Source organism: Asterias amurensis, chromosome 1 (assembly GCF_032118995.1).
Source record: "Asterias amurensis chromosome 1, ASM3211899v1".
Lineage (NCBI taxonomy): Eukaryota > Metazoa > Echinodermata > Asteroidea > Forcipulatida > Asteriidae > Asterias > Asterias amurensis.
The window spans coordinates 9,260,546-9,277,720 of NC_092648.1; the positions used below are offsets into that span (position 1 = coordinate 9,260,546).

At 37.9% G+C, this 17,175-nt stretch overlaps 1 protein-coding gene across 1 annotated transcript in view; it reads left to right on the forward strand.

Annotated features, from left to right (window-relative positions):
- LOC139944698 (actin-related protein 10-like) overlaps positions 1 to 17,175 on the forward strand; it is a 44,189-nt gene that overhangs the window by 19,342 nt on the left and 7,672 nt on the right. The window contains exons 4-10 of the mRNA XM_071941780.1: positions 1,531 to 1,639; positions 2,014 to 2,121; positions 5,714 to 5,781; positions 6,681 to 6,796; positions 10,519 to 10,595; positions 13,047 to 13,202; positions 16,131 to 16,332. Of these exons, the coding sequence (XP_071797881.1) occupies positions 1,531 to 1,639; positions 2,014 to 2,121; positions 5,714 to 5,781; positions 6,681 to 6,796; positions 10,519 to 10,595; positions 13,047 to 13,202; positions 16,131 to 16,332 (836 nt within the window). The remainder of the gene's footprint in view (positions 1 to 1,530; positions 1,640 to 2,013; positions 2,122 to 5,713; positions 5,782 to 6,680; positions 6,797 to 10,518; positions 10,596 to 13,046; positions 13,203 to 16,130; positions 16,333 to 17,175) is intronic.

Sequence of the window (17,175 nt, forward strand, 5' to 3'; positions counted from 1 at the left end):
CCATCCTTTTAAAATACGTTCAGCCTAAAGCACACTTCAGAGATGAATGTTCTCTACAATAAAAACCCTCAAAGTTTACCGCACAATAGCGGTTGGGTGAATGACCTTTGTATGAAGTTATTGACTCAATCGTTTTCGGAACGAATACCCGGCCACACAGAAAAAGGTTTGTACACCGTCGACGTCTGTTGGACCGAAAGCTAGACGCATTGCGGCACTGACGGAATGAAAGCACAGTCATGGGGAATAAACACGTTGCAGCATTGTTGGAATAATTGGACCGTCTGGGGGATGGCGGCATTGTTCGAATGAAAATACAGCCTCAGTATCTGAATAGCCTTGTTCGACTGCATTATTGAGTAAGGATTCTTCACACAAAGATCGTTGATTTGAACTGGACATGAAGGTATTTTTTATTTCACGCAGTGATCATCCCAAAAAAAATCAATCGTCAGCAGACAAGGCGCACCGAAAGATAAGACGCATCAATGTTTTTGGGGTCTAAAAAGTCAGATAAGACGCATCTTATCCGCAGGAAAATACGGTACCACTTTACTGTTACATTACACTCCTCCACGGTTTCTTCGGTCCACACTTGACATCACTCGCTTGAATGTTCCCCGAGCAAACAAAGTTCTAGGTCAAAAGGCTTTCAGTGTGGCTGGGCCCATGATTTGAAACAATCTCCCAACTGCCATTAGGGAATCTAATACTCTGTCTGCTTTTCGTAAAGTCCTTAAGACTCGCCTTTTTCCAAGTTAGTTTCTTTCTAGTGCGCTATGATCTTGATGGAATAGCGCCTTATAAATTTTAATTGTTATGTTATGTTTATTTTGTTCATGTTGCATGCGTCTTTTACGGTGGTGCGCCTTATACATGGTGTACGTAGGATTTTTATTTTTTTATTTAGCATCTTATCTGCAGGAAATACGACACTCAAATATTAAGATTTCTTCACACTGTAATCTTTCTTGAAGTAAAAATATCTTTTTAAAACATTTAGAAGCTTGAATTACACACTTGGATAAAAATAAAAATTTACAATATTTTTTTGATGGCTGTTTAGAAGTTTGGATGAAAATTACATCGGGTAGCATAGGAAGAATTATTCCTGGCAGCTTATGTGGCCGCACTCCATGGATGACTTGTCCCCATGGGTCTTGTGTCCAAATTCAATGCCCTCAGGTAAACACAGGGAACAAGTAGACTACGTATGCTTGCTTCTTGGAGAAATCCAGGCTGAGAAATCCTGTCATGGGGGGCTTGTTACACTTGTTCAGTGTTTGTGATTGGAAAAGAAAGATCAAACCCCAAAACGTTATACTTGCTTGTGTGTTTGCAATTGCAGTGTTTAGACCAGTCATTGTAATATGTACCGTTTCCAACGATGCAATTATCTGCATGATTATTTTATGTATAAGTTGACGGTTCATTCTGAAAAAGAAATAAAGAATTGTCAATGCAAATAGTAAGACCCATGATTGTTTACTGTAAGTAAGCTTAGTATTTCTGATGTGATCTTTTTTGTAGTCACCTGTTGGTAAACCCTCGGGATAGAAGGCTAGTAATCTGCGAGTCCATCCTCTGCCCATCACAGTTTAGAGAGACATTGGCCAAGGTTCTGTTCAAACACTATGAGGTAAAGATCATTCAGGACATAGAAAATGTATTGAGATGTTAAATTTGCATCGGGGATAAAAAATATTATTACACTGATGTTAATACCTCTATGCATAATTACACCATTTTAGCTTTGGAACAAATGTATTCTGAACTGTGCTACTGCCAAACTGGATTTGATTGAATTTTTTTAATTTATGGACATAACAGAGCTACCTGCCACAGAGGTACCTGCTGTTTACATTTCAACATTCTGACTTAACACTTCAGCTTTCCAAACAACTAGGCCTTTAGTGTCAATGATGTAAATGGCACAAAATGTTTGAAATATTGTGTTTACTTTCAAGTAATTGAAATGATCTTGTACAATTGTAATTGTTTTGTTTATAACAGGTTCCTTCAGTTCTCTTTGCACCATCTCATCTCCTGGCTTTATTCACACTTGGCATAGAAACAGCTCTTGTCCTTGATGCTGGCTACTCTGAGACCATCGTCCTGCCAATATCCTTTCATAATAGCACAATTTAATTTGTAATTGTACACTATACCTTGCACCTATTAACCCTGGACGATATCGCAAATTTTGACTGGCGATATATCGTCAGGTAAATATCGCCGATATGACGATATATTGTGAATATTTTTGAAAATTGAATATACCCTTCAGAAGGGGACAACAATGGCTCAAGCGCACGCTAAAAACAGTTTTACCGCAAGGACGAAGACAAACAAAGCATGACTGTTAAATGTAAAAAAAATAATGTAAAAAATAAATGACTGCGTAAATTAAATAAATTTTATTTAAACCGCCGTGATAAAAATCACTGAATTAACATCCATATTCCAATAAAAAAGAACACGTAACATTTTTTGTTTTACATCACTGGCTTTGAAGCAGTTAAATAATATTTGTACCTCAATTGATTGGAGTGTTGCGATCTCCAAAAATCTGGTGCCGCTATTTTTATGCCAATGCGTTCACAATCATCATTATACGCGTGCATGGATATTCACAGTCCATTCGCTTGTGTTGGTCAACTCGCCGTCAATGCTATATTTTATTTAGATCTATGGCCAAAACAGTTCCAAATGATGTACAATTCAACCTATGTGAAGAAGCAAGCTGGCGGCCGAAGGCTTTGCCGCCCAGAGATAATTTTTTTCACGATAAAAAAACACTAATTTTGTAACCGAAATGTAACCTTAAACTAGTAAAAATTCTCTTTTGGCTAATACTTTACAGTTCTATGACTCTTTTGTGGATTTAAAATATATTATTGGAGTTGGTGAGGATGAGTTGACGGCACCAAGGCTTCAAACGAGTTGACATTGATATGACGGCAAGTAGTTGAACCCGTATTTTCAGTTCGCCCGACATGGTCCGACATTTCCCGACAACGTGGTGATTTCTGATCAATGGAATTTGCCCTACAGCTTCGCACCCACGCATGGGCTTGGAAACACTTAAATCGTTCATCCCCCAATAGTAAAGTACCAGATTAACCGTGGGATCGAGGTGACGGATACTGCTCGGTGATATGGCAGCGCTGAAGAAACATCAGGCCTACGTCATAAATATTCACTCAGCACATAAACGTTTCAAGAATTGTTCGACCTGCTTCAGCGCTGCAAAGAGAGACCACCATTTCTAGATATTAGGACGTTTACAAGGTAGTGCGTTGAGCCACAATTTTAAGTTGATGAAGTTAAAATTCAAAGTTTGGCGGCATCAGCTCAAACAAATCTTACTTACCTGTGAGATTGTAAGAAATTCTTGGGAAAATACTCGATATTTTGAAAGGTATCGTCTATGAAACAAAAAAAATCATTTGAGACGATATTTCGATAAATTCAAAACCAGCATCGATATTGGCTATTGGATATTGATTTCAATATTGTATCGTGACGATATTATCGTCATATCGTCCAGGCGTAGCACCTATCACATCAAAATGTTGTGTGCTGTGGCTTTATACATTGGGCGCCTTACATGCTCACCTGCCAAAGATAATGGTACATTTAGGGGCAAGCACCTGACATTGTGGAAAGTGTGGCAGTTATCCACTTAAAGTCATCCCACTTGTCTGGACTAGTCTTTGATAAAATACATGTACTTGGTAACAGGAATTAGTATTTTGTGGGACAACATGTGTTTTATGATACATCACTCAACATGTAATGGAAGTGTTGTACTGTTATTATGTCATGAGGTTTACTCTTGTGGTTAACCATTTACTTGGACATAAATATTAATTTTTAATTTTGGTTGTTAACCCATACACCGATGTGTGAAAGTGTGAAAGTACTGTATACTCAGTACTTTCCTGAGTCCTGTAAAAAAAATATCACAAGCGTTTTACTCAGGTAAACCCTTGCAATTCTAGAGAAGTGTCTTACCAACTAGACTACCGAGATTGCCCTGTAGCTAGAGGCAGTTCGAATCATATGTTCTGGCAGCAGGTGCTTCAACGATGTATAATAGATGTTAAATTTGCACATGGGATAGAGAATACTAATTTTGGTTTTACCCTTACACTGATGTGTGTTAGCACTGCATACTCAGTACTTTCCTGAGTCCTTTGAAACAAAATTTGCACAGGCATGTTACTTGGGTGGGATTCGAACCAAGACAAAATTAAGCAAAGACAGTGGAACAGAAAAATGGAAGTGGGGCTCCCAAAGAAAAACAAGATTAGTACATTTTGTAAAATTTAACCAAGCAATAAGGGCACCCTGTCTGTGAGCGTCCAAAAACAATGCAATTATGTAGAATTTTGAATACGTAATAGATAAATAATTCTTAAGACTATTCTTAAACTGGTCAGTTCTACAGCGATGTTCAGTATGCTTAGTTAAACTCCGGGCTTGGTGAAATCTTGGGTTTTTTTGGGATGTAGCAAATGATGGACTTTTGAAGATGAATTTTGCATTAATTTTGCAAAAGAAAGGCACTATTGAAAGCGCCTGCCCTCCAAGGTACATGTAGTTGAGCACTTGTGGATATTGACTATAAGTTGGCACCAAGTATAATCCTGCCCGCTCGCTTCTGTGTCCACTCCAGGCTTAAACAGTGCTCCTTTGTTGCCTGGGATCGATGGATGAATTAATCCATTCCCATCTTCACTTGTCCCAGAGCTCCAATGACCACTGGTTTTGTCCTGATCATTATTCCCCACATTCTTCTGATCACCATCTCAAGGATTTTGTACTGTACTTGGACAGGCGTTTTGTTCAGAGGGACTATTATTAATATTATTAATATTATTATTTCATGTAATCACAGCATGCAAAAGAAAGATCACATTTTTATTTGTGCCGGTAACTCCTCGAGTCGGGCTACGTCCCGTAGCCTTAGATCTTGAGGGTCTTTCATAGGATCCATGCTGTTCTCAAAAGCGCAACAGATCTGTTCTTACATTTGTCCATATTTCGTCCAGATGTTTCCCCAGTGCTTTCAGAATGTTGCCTAGCGCTCCAACCACTCTGGGTACTACTTTCACCTTCACCTGCCAAATCTTACAAAGTTCCCTGTCCAGGTCTTGGTGCTTTTGGATCTTGTCCATCTCCTTCGAAGGTCCAGGTCTTGGTGCTTTTGGATCTTTTCCATCACCTTTGAAGCTAACCTTAAACCTCCCGTTACAGCTATGTCAATGAGATGACACATGTTCTTTGCCTTATCTAAGACTACCACATCCCGACGCCTATGTTTTATAACATGATCAGTCTGAATGTTAAAGTCCCAGAGGATCTTGACATGGTCGATCTCTGTAACTTTCTCCGGAACATGGTCGTACCATTTTGCAGTCACTAATGGACATCCCATTTCTTACACAGATCCCAAGACAGACATATGAACAAAGTAAACTTTATGCTGATTGAACAAACCTTTTTAACATGATCTCTTTGACAACAATTATTTTGTGAGACACTTTAATTTTTGTATTTACCTACCAGTTTTGTGTAAAATACCTTTAGGTTTTGTATGAGAAACAAATAATATTTACAACATTTATACAAAATTACTTGTAAAATTATTGGTATATGTGTCTGAGAGTCTGACAGTGTTAGTGTATTCCTTAACAGGAATGTTTATATCTATGAAGGTGTGCCTATAATAAAGGGAGTACAGGCCTTGCCTTTGGGAGCTAAGGCCATTCACAGGTAAGTGTTTTTTTTTAATTTTCATTTACATGTACTTGTTGCTTATAGCTTGTTTTCTTAAACAGACAATAAAGGATTATCTCAAATATACAGATATTACAGTTTACTTACAGCTGCAGTCCATTCAGGAAACATAAAAAATATAACGAGTCTCTTACCGCACGTTAAAACATGGTAAAAATGGGTTTTCTCCAGAACGCTCCCAGCCAAATTTCTGAAAAACGTGGGGTCAAACAAGCCCGCGCGACAAAGGAATCGTGACGTCAGTGGCGGCTATTTGGTGTGGAAATGCCAAAGCTGGAGAACTGAAATCGTCATTGGCGTCCAGGGTCATTATAATAGATAAGCCATTTTTGACTCTCGGCTGAAAAAGCCGCGCGACCGGGTGCATTTTTGACTCGAGTTATTTATTACTAAATGCAAATTTTGAGAGTAAAATGGTTATTAGCCGGTATCTGTGATGTCTATTTGGCCATAAAAAGGTAATAGTTGACATATTGAGATCATCCTTTATTGGCTCTTTAATCTCTAGAGGATCATACTGTAATCACAAAGACCAACCATTAAAAAAAAAAGCACTCAAATTCTTAATGCACTTATTTAAAGTTAGACACTAGCCCAATATAATATTAATGCAACTTTGTTGTATTTGACAAATTAATCTAATTTAATTGGGTACATGTATGTCATTGATATTGCCAAATTTGTCAATGATGTGACCAGGCAGAGGTCAAAAGAATTTGCTGCTTTGTAAAATCTGCATGACATGCATAGTTTACATAACTGTGCATGGAAGTGAGTCATTATAAAGTGTCCTTTAAGTAGCATATGTAATTTGGCTGAAAAAAAACCATTATATTGGAATGGAAGCATTTGATATTTTTGTTTTCCGATGGCAGTAACTTGCAAAGTAGACTTTTGGAAGATGGTGTGGTGAAAGGAAAGGGTGATGGAGATAGATCTTTATCATCAGCAATGGGTAGCATACCAGAGGAAACATTAGAGGATATCAAAGGTGAGTCAATGCTTTAATGATGCCATTATAACAAGCTAGACAATGTCTGATTGCATGAATGCCTGTCACCTAGGTAATGTTACATCAAACTTGACATATAAGTGCATTAAGCAATAAGGATAACATGTATGCATTTACCAAATAATACAATTTCTTTCTTTCCAGCTTACATCATTGTATGTATTTGTGACCAATCATAATTGCTAATAATTCTAATGGGTTCCTAAGGCTGAATCAATCTGAATGGTCTTCATTCCAGAATGCTGTCAACGGCTTTTGTCTAATTTTCTTCTTATACATTGTACCATCTTTTTTTAAATCAATATTTGTTAAGTGAACATTCTAGTTTCAGCAATTGTGCAGATTTGTTGTGTACCCTTTAAAGCATAAAACTTGCATGGGGCCTGCCTACGGGACAATTTGATTGTACATGCTCTGAGATGATTCCTGATGGCCACTAGTTCCTTTTGACTTCTCTGATGGGTTTTCAGGCATGAGAATTTCCCGCTGATTTTCCCGCTTTTTGAAGGGCAAAGTATGACCTCTCCGAGTTCAATGTGAATACGGGTAAAAATGGGGGAAGGGGTTACACGATTACATGATAAACTGACCGATCATCCAGCCAACGTTTACATTTATATCAGGTATTCCACAACAGGGCTCTGTTGTCTTAGGTATTAGGTATTCCATAACTGCACTCTACTATTTTAGAAATTAACCACAGTTTGTGTTATATTTGAACTCCACAGTCAAGTATGAAACAATCTTTAAAAATGTAAACATGAAGCTCAGCTGTTACTGAAATGCCCGGAACAATCCTGAAGTTTATATGAAGTTTATAGTTTTGAAAAGATGCCTTAGGTATTCCATAACGCACTCTACTATCTCAGGTATAAGGTATTCCATAACGGTGCTCAACTATCTTAGGTATTAGGTATTTCATAGCGGTGCTCTACTTTCTTAGGTAGTAGGTATTTCATAGCCGGGACTCTGCTACCTTAAAGGAACACGTTGCCTTGGATCGGTCGAGTTGGTCATTGAAAAGCGTTTGTTATAATATGCATATGGGTAGAAAGATGCTGTAAAGGTAGAATACAATGATCCACACAAACATGCCTCGAAATTGCACGGTTTTCCTTTTACCATGTTTACCTCGTCGGCTAACACGGTCGGCCATTTATGGGAGTCAAAATTTTGACTCCCATAAATGGCCGACCGTGTTCGTTCGCACAGTAAAAGGAAAACCACGCAATTTCGAGGCAAACTTGTGTGGATCATTGTATTCTACTTTTAAATTACCTTTCCAACCATATGCATTTTATAACAAACGGTTACAAACGCTTTTTTATAAACCAACTCGTCCAATCCAAGGCAATGTGTTCCTTTAAGCCCCTTTCATACGAGCACTGCAAACGCGGGTCCCTGGTTAAGGGCACCAGCCGTCTGTCACCTTTACTGCGTGCGTTTTTTTAGTGAGCATTCGCACAACACGCACACACACATGTAAACATACATGTACATCCCTTGTTTGGGTAGTTCTACTGGCAAGAGGTTTAAGTTAAAACAAAAACCTTACAACTTTATAAGGAACAAAATAAATCAATTTTATTGAAATCAATTAAGTCACATAAAAAGTAAAATATTTTACAAACATCATAAAGAAATACAGATTGTGATACCGTAACCCTCCTCCCGACGGGCGGAGGGTTACGTTATCACAGCTAAAAGAATGTTGAACACAGTTTATCATGATCACAAAACTCATCATGCACAAAAACTTGAATTGTCAAGATCTATTTGTACATCGTTTTACAAAAAGATGCATGATATCCCTTTACTTATATTTTGTGTGATAATGTTATACAGTCCTAATTAAAATATATAAAAATCAACAAAATCTGCATAAACAATCCAGCTACATCGAGTCATGTTCGAGTCAAAGAAAAACACAAAATTCCACAATTCAAATATATTTTTGGACGTTAAAAAAGCTACATTGTTGAATGAAAATGCTTCATCTTTGGCTAAGGGCAAGTCTGCCGCTTGGTTGGGATCACTAATAGTGCATTTTTATTTTCAATTATTTTTTCAACATAACCATTTTCCATGACTGGTTTTTACATTTATTGTATTTAAGCTCTGAAATGAAGGAACTTTACAACATTTTTTAGAAATATGCTATTTCCTGGGTGGCGACTTCCTGTGGCAGGTGCCACAGAAAGGGTGGTAGTGCGTCATGCTTTTTTACATTTTAGAGAACACTTTTGTTTTTTCCACTAAAAATGAATTGTGCCGCTGAGAAATGTCCCATGCACTTCGGAAGAGATGAGATGTGCTGAAGTCCTGCGCATCATTCGCATAGAAAACAGAGCTAGGACATATCAATTCCCCCAGATTTGCATTTGCAGGAAGTATGAGATTGAAAAAGCAGCAGGATATAAATAAGGGGGCATACAAACTAGTCAGTATATGCGACCAAATCATTTCACATGCAACCTTCAAAAGTGGTGAGGTCATCTCAACCACCAAAAGTTGCCAGACTATGGCCATATAATTCACAATCAAGTAAGCAAGGTTCCTGATAGTAACTGAACTGCTCAATAGATTTGTAAAATGAAACCTATTAAGACATTGAAGTCACCATAGTGTGAAACCGATTTTTCTTTAATAGAAAAACTGTGTGTATTGAATTTAAACTGAAATTTGGAATAGTTATACTGTATTTTCGCTTAAGAATTCACACGAATACTGTTTAGTAAATGTTGGCATATCTGTTTTTTGTAATGAAGGAAAACAGCACCAAACCATGGTTACAATCAATTACAACTTGTGACCCACTCTGTGAAAATGAGTCACATGTCGCCCAATGCAATATTAAGTTATGGACAGTTTAATGTGGAAAATGTATTTAAAAAAAAATTAAAACATTTTTTTCTTCTTTTCTTTTTAAGATCTTTAGTTGCATGGTTATTCTTTAGAACACTTACTTTTAGGCAATAAAGCTATGAATACAACAATTTTGTGATCATACTTATGTCTAACACAATGGTAGTTTAAAATATAATTTTACTTGTACTTCGTTTTTCACAAAAAATGGTGTAGTGGCTAATTTCAAACGGGAGTAACTCAGCAACGCGATACACCCCAAAGCTTAGGCACATACCAAATTACTGCTGCTGATGTGTTCTTTCCAGCCATGCATATAACTCAATTCCTGAAATTGCCTACATCTGACTCATTTTCACAGAGCGGGTCACATTTGGTCTTTGGTTTTAGTCCAACCTGAGAAATTTGCCTGTGATTTTGTTTTCACAGAGCTTGGGAAAGTACCGAGTACATATATAGTGCTTACACCCATTGGGAGAGGGGCAAAACCCCCAAATTTCATATTCTTTATCCCGATGCAAATTTCAATAATTTTTTTAATTATTATTAAAAATCGTTGCAGTGCCCACTGCTAAAATTTAGGATATCTGCCTCTAGCTACTGGGCAATCTTGGTAGTCTAGTTGGTAAGACACTGCTCTAGAATTGGAAGGGTCCTGGGTTCGAATCCCACCCGAGTAATATGCCTGTGATTTTTTTCACAGAGCTCAGAAGGATACAGTGCTAACACACATCAGTGTTTATGGGTAAAACCAAACAATGCTCTTTATGTTCTTTATCCTTGATGCAAACTTCCACCATTCAATTGCAATTTGTTCTTATATTGTTCTTATACAGTGAGGACTTGTTTTGTGACCAACATGGATAGGATAAAACTCATACAACAAAGCATACTACAGGCTGACCCAAGCAAGGTATAGTGCAGTTTACTGTCACTACCCAGACTCATTCAACTTAAGAAACTAACTCTATTCTGTCAAGTTTCTTTTTTGGGGGGCTTGTTAATGTAACAAATGGCCAGTTTTGACCCCTCACCCCATAATTACCTTGATGCTTGATGCTTGATGAATAACCACCTAGAAAGCTAACTGCTTGTCCAAGGTGTGGTATACATGTAGGGGTGCTCGTTTTGTGTGGTTGTGAAAGTGCAGTATTTTACAAGGTATGAGTAAAAACATAATCATCATCTTAATGCTGTTGATGGGTGGTAGTGGGACGCATGTCTCTCACGGCCAGAAGGGCTACTGCCTGAAAAACTGGTGCTGTTACTGGTGCTGTCACTAGTTCCAACAGGAGCCTGTTCCAGTCTCGTGATGCCTGGATTGGTAGATAATGAAGTTGGTGTTGAGTTCTGCCTATGGCTGGGTGGAGTTGAACAGAAGGCGGAAAACTAATATTGACGATGTTATGGTGAATCTTGTAAAACGTGGTGCACTGATGTAGAAGTCTTCTGGTGTTTAGCCTGCATACCGCCCAGAGGCGCTCTGCGTATTAACCCACATACTGCCTGCACGCACCCACACAGTTTGACATTGTGTAATTTGAGTTATAAACATGCGATGAAAATGCGGCAAACAGCTGTAGATAGAGCGCAATCTCAAGATGACAACAGTCTAAAAATCATGACGTATGGTTCAAAGGTCGAAAGTCATGTTACAATCAAACAACACATGTACGAGTGGGTGCTTTTTCTCTGCGTGGAGTGCGTTGACTCTGTGTGGGTGGACCGTATAGGTGATGTACTACATGTACATGTATGTACTATGCGCCCATGTACACAGTAATGGCAGTCTCCCACTTATTTTGCGACAAACTTTCTGTTGTCTTTACACACGAAATACAGCAATTTGAAATGATTTTAATTAAGGTTTTAGGTACAGAAGGTATCTGTGGGTTATAGAGGCATTTGTTTTCATTTCTAAAGGTGCGGCTTTGATTATTTTCAACAATTTTTTGTAGCTTTTTTTCTGTCGGACGACAGTAAAGTTGAGAAAACTTGTGTGCACAACTTTCCACGTAAACAAACCTTCACTTTATACGCAAACAATGTTTTCAAGTTTTTGTTGGTCTATCTTATGTTTCCAACCTGAAAGCTTGAATTTGGTGAGTCAAACGAAACAACTGTGAAATTCATTCAAAAGATGATTTCATTCTCGACAGTTATCCAACAATTTCTGGAAACGGCCGGAAATCAATTGAATTTTCATGGCGTATGGAGTTATGTTTAATATTGCATGCGTGTCAAAGGGTTAATTGGTCCAAATCGAGTTGTACTAGGATAGGTGTGATACTGGAAGTGCAGTCATAGACTCTACATGTGCATCTGAGTACATGTATGATATCTTGGGCTACCTGTGTTTGACTGGGCACATTAATTTGGGGATTGAAAATTGGGTTAGAACTGACATTTGAACTGGTAACTGGAGTTTGGGGTTGCCCTAGGTGAAAGGAAAGTTGGGAATATATTGGTGGTCAAAGGTCACACTTTTACGTTTTCTGCATCATACGTGTAAGTGCACCTTTGTTGTCAAACAACTTAGATGGAGAAGTCCAGCATTCTCTTGAAGACGAGCAGAGTATACTGTTGGAATCATCAAGACCAAACCGGCTCTTCTCAGAGCCAACACTCACACAAAAGAGATTTACACATGGTTGTACCTGCAAGCTTCAAACAATACTTACTAAACAGCTTACCTATGCTTTATTCAAACAGACACATTGATTGTTCACCCATAAAGGTCTAAAATCAACCATAAATTTTGACATGTTGCCGCCACTAAGCTAAAAGAAATTGGCAGACGTTTTTTGTTTTTTTTCTGTGCAAATTATGTGATAGTTTTATTAACTGTAGGAGATACAGCGCTCAATTAGTCGTTGCAAAAGAATTTTTAGCCTTGTCCGAGAATTTGTTTTGGGTTTAATACTACTTGGGACTCGTCTTGCGCAAGAAGGGTTTTGTGAAATTGATCCTAGGACTGGTCTGGCGTAGGATCGGTCTTAAGACTGGGACTCGTCCTAAATTCTAGGATCGATCCTAAGTTAGGAAGAGTTTTGATCGACCCCTGGACTTAACAACAGATGAAGCTAATGTAATTCATGAAAAAAAACAGAACCATAAAATATTCACTTGCTGGTTGTGTTTAAAATCTAAAAGGCATTAATTTAAAAACAAAACAATAAAATTATGCCTTATCACTTCACAAATAAGAATGTTCATGTAGTATTATGCCGCTATTCTGCAAAGGGAGATTCATACAGTAATGTACTAATTTTCAGAAGCTGTTTATAGAGTAAAGATTTCTGGAAACTGGTTGTTGGATGTAAATCATTGGTCTTGATGATAAACTTGTTTCAATCTTTTTTAGAGGCCAGCTGCACCTCCTGCTGTGGAATATCCTTTAGATGGAGGTCAAATCTTGACTCTTAGTGGAGATATAAGGGAAACAGCATGTGAGGTGCTCTTTAATCAGGACAATGAAGAGACGTCCATAGCAACATTGATTCTTGACTCTATTCTCAAGGTAAAACATGTAACTTTGAAAGCAAGTTGAAATATTTCCTACATTAGACCTGAAAACTTTAAAAAATATTCTGTTTTGCATTTACATGATATGACAAAAGATTGTGTTTCTCCTTGAATATGGTTGTTACGTTGCCAATACATGGATCAGACTTAATTGCGTTTCACAAGTTAATAGGTTATGCGTCTTTATGAAGTGCCCAAATCCATGTGCTTTGTTATCAGAAATTTCATGCTGCATTAGTATGTTCAAAAACTACATTCAATAACCATCCTAATTTTCAGAATTTAAAAGCACTGTACACTTTTGTTAATTGTCAAAGACCAGTGTCCTCACTTGGTGTATCCCATCAAAAGCATAAAACAACAAGCATGTGAAAATTTGATCCTGACGCTTGTGCGAGAGTTTACGTTATGCACCTTGAGTTTGTCTGAGGATTACATTCCCTGTTGAAAACGGATGTTATCTTTTGACCCGCATTTACTCTGCTTAATGCTAAAAGCACTGCTGTGGCTTTCGGTTCTGCTCCATTGATCAGACGGTTCATTGATCAGAATGTCCATGCTGTTTTATTGCCATATTCTTCGCAAAAGCACAGTGTGAGCATTTTTTTCGGTCAACAAAGAAAAACTAGCTCGGTGGTCTAGAGATTTGCTCTGGCAGTGCAGATGTTGTGGGTTCAATTCCCACCCGAGTTATTTGCCGTGTTTTTTTTTTTTTTTTAAGTACCAAGTTTACGGCACTTAAAGCCATTATACACTTTCGGTAAACGGTATTATCCAAGTCCCAAATTTTGTGTATCACAACTTATAAAATAGCAAACCTATGAAAATTCAGGCTCAATCGGTCATCGGAGTCGGGAGAAAATAGCGGGAAAACCCTCTCTTGTTCCTGCACGTTTCGCCGTGTTTAAAATAAATCCGTAATTCTCGCTATCGAGAATTGATATTGTTTTAATGTTTTCTAAAAAAGTAAAGCATTTCATGGAACAATATTTCAAGAGAAGTCTTTCACCATTACCTTCTGTAAACCCTGTAAATTATTTGTAAATCTGTGAACTTTTTTTTTTTTTCTGTACCGAAAGTGTATAATGGCTTTAAATAGTAAATGCACACAAAGGTTATAATGCAAAAAGCATCATGGCTGGCTGTTTCGTTGCATGGAGTAGACGATTCGTTGGTCAGGGCTCACTTCATTGCTCTGCTCTCAACAAAGACACACCAGCTCGGTGGTCTGGGGGAAAACATCTGTACTAGCAGTGCAAACGTCATGGTTTTTAAAACCAATCCAAGCAATTGTCTGTGATTTCTTTTTAATACCGAAACTCTGCTTATACTGCTTACACACATAGGGAAAGGGTTGAAAGGGTTCTCAAACAAAGTCTGGATAAAAAATAAGTTTTGAAATCATATTGACGTTCTCAGTTTTCAAATTTATCAATGTTTCTTATTTCAAATATCTTTAAAGCCATCATTCATTGTACGCATGTATATTTTGTTTATGTTTATGCTGTGTTTGTAAATATACAAACACTGTCTAGTTTTTTTTTGTTTTTTTTTCATTATTGAGATGTAATTTTTTAGCACTTGTCCTTTTTGGCTTGAAAGTCAATGTATAAGCTACGGATTAACTGATTATATTCAAGAAAAAAATTACACTTTTTTCTATTAACTGTCACTGATAATACACTTCGACAGTCCTCTTTCATAGGTAGTAATGTTTTTTAAACATACAGTTTCAAACATCAAATACTCAGTTTCAAACATCGAATACTTCGTGGAAGAACTAGCTGTTGCTTTTTGGAACTTGTTGTCATGTGACCATAAAAAGATTACATAAATAAATGAATTAAAGTCACCTGGAAAAAAAAAAAAAAAAAAAAATTCTTTCAAATATAAGAGTGTGGTATTTTTTTTAGTAATTGTTTGTCACGATTTATATGTTTGAAAAATAGATAAAGTTGTTTGGGGGACTGACTCCGCCTACCCCTTTTGTGACGTCAATCAAGGCAGACTTTGCCTGCTATGCTTAGAGTAAACTCACGTGCAAAGTACATGTACGGTCCAAGTCGTGAGTTTGTACATTTAAAAAACAAATTGTTTTTGCATTTTTCTGCCAATGCCGACCAGCAGCCGATTTCACGGAACTTTATGCAACTGCGTAAGTCCACTTGCGCAATGGTTATGGCGTAAATTGCGCCATAAATGTTTCAAGTATGGGCGGTTGTGGGTGGCGAAAGTCAGACTCACAAGAGCAATAGTGGTCCGGTCCGGTCCGATGTCTTTTTCAGCGCTGCGCAGCGAACACTTCGAGCCGTCGTGCTTCGAATTCGAAATACACCACACATTTGACATGAAGTAAAAAGTTATTCTAAAACATGATGCGATCCCAACAACTTTTCCAGAGTAGGAAGTCAAAGAAGGTACCTGTCTGACGTGACAAACCTAGAGGAGCGTATGCCAAACGTTAAAAATTTGGGTTTTTGAACTTTAAGGGCTTAGCTTGCGATTCACCATGCAGGGTAATCCGAGTGGACCGTCCGCACAGCAGCCGTAGTGCTTGCAGTCTGCTCCGCGACCGTAGTTCTGTATGTAAGCATTATACCGATCAGGTACCCAGACGTAGTGTTCGGGGCCAGATTACAAATTTTTTCTTCAAATATTGCGCCTCGATTGACGTCACGAACAGCACCCTCTCGGGTCGGGGCCTACTCTTAAATTTGTAAATTAAATGAGAACTAACTTTTTAGAACCTTAGTTAACTGTTTATTTACATTTCACTCATTAAAACACAAATCTTAGTGACAATAGCTTTATTTTGGAAAATACCACTTCCAGGTGACTTTAATAAAATAAACGAATACTTTGTGTACAAAAATGTGGTGCATGCTTTGTTATAGTTTCAATGTATTTTGACATAATTTTGCAGTGTCCTATTGATATGCGGAGTGTTCTTGCCAGTAATCTTGTTACCATTGGAGGTACATCAATCCTTCAAGGCTTCAATCACCGTCTTCTTGCAGAGGTCCATCAGCTCCTGAAGAAACCAAAGTATAGAGAAGATTTAGCTGTCACTATGTTCAAGATACATGAGCCTCCATCACAGGCTAATTACACTGCATGGCTTGGAGGTAAGATACCATTCCATTTAGCCCTACATGTGTATATAATGTAGGACTCTTCCTCTGTGCTGTACACAGATACAGAGTCCTACATATTAGGGCCCGTATCTGGGGCAAAACTTTTTCAAAGCTTCATTTCTCAAATCTTACCTGCAAGAAGTCACGTATTTCAACAGATTCACATTCTATGGCAGCATACATTTTTGGTGGGTTTTGGTGGTCATGTATTCCTCACAAATCCGTCATTTTTGTGAAATAATGCAGCTCCCAATGACAACTTTAAGAAATTCCCGGTTTGATAGTATTCCTAGAGGCTTACGTGCCAACGCAGAGGCTTACGTGCGAACACAAGACGCATGACGCGCATATCTTGCGTTGCGTTTGCTTGTTATCGCTGTGAAGTCATGATACGGTGACCAAGAAGTACCTACTTGTTTATGTCTTGTGTCTTACATGCGAATGTATACACATGTGTACGCACGGCAGCAGACAACACTGTGAGAAAACGATCAAAACGCGAATTAACTAATGATTTAATAGTTGTGACTATGACACTAGTCGCACTAGTCGCCCAGGCCTACTTTATCGCTCATGGAATTGCATGGGCCAAGTAAAGCCTGGTTCTTAGCTCCTGCGTATGCGAAACAAATTTTAATGTCAAAGGCTGTTCTTACAGCAAATTTTTGCAGAGAGTTGAACACAAGTCAACTGAAGCAAATCATTCGTTAGGAATTTGTGTCTTTATAATTTGTATACTTACTTGCATTCGCAGGAACACAAGTAAGTAAAGCAAACTAAAACCCGACATAGGGCACAGTTTATGGTTCTGCTTGTTGCTAAATTATGACTGTC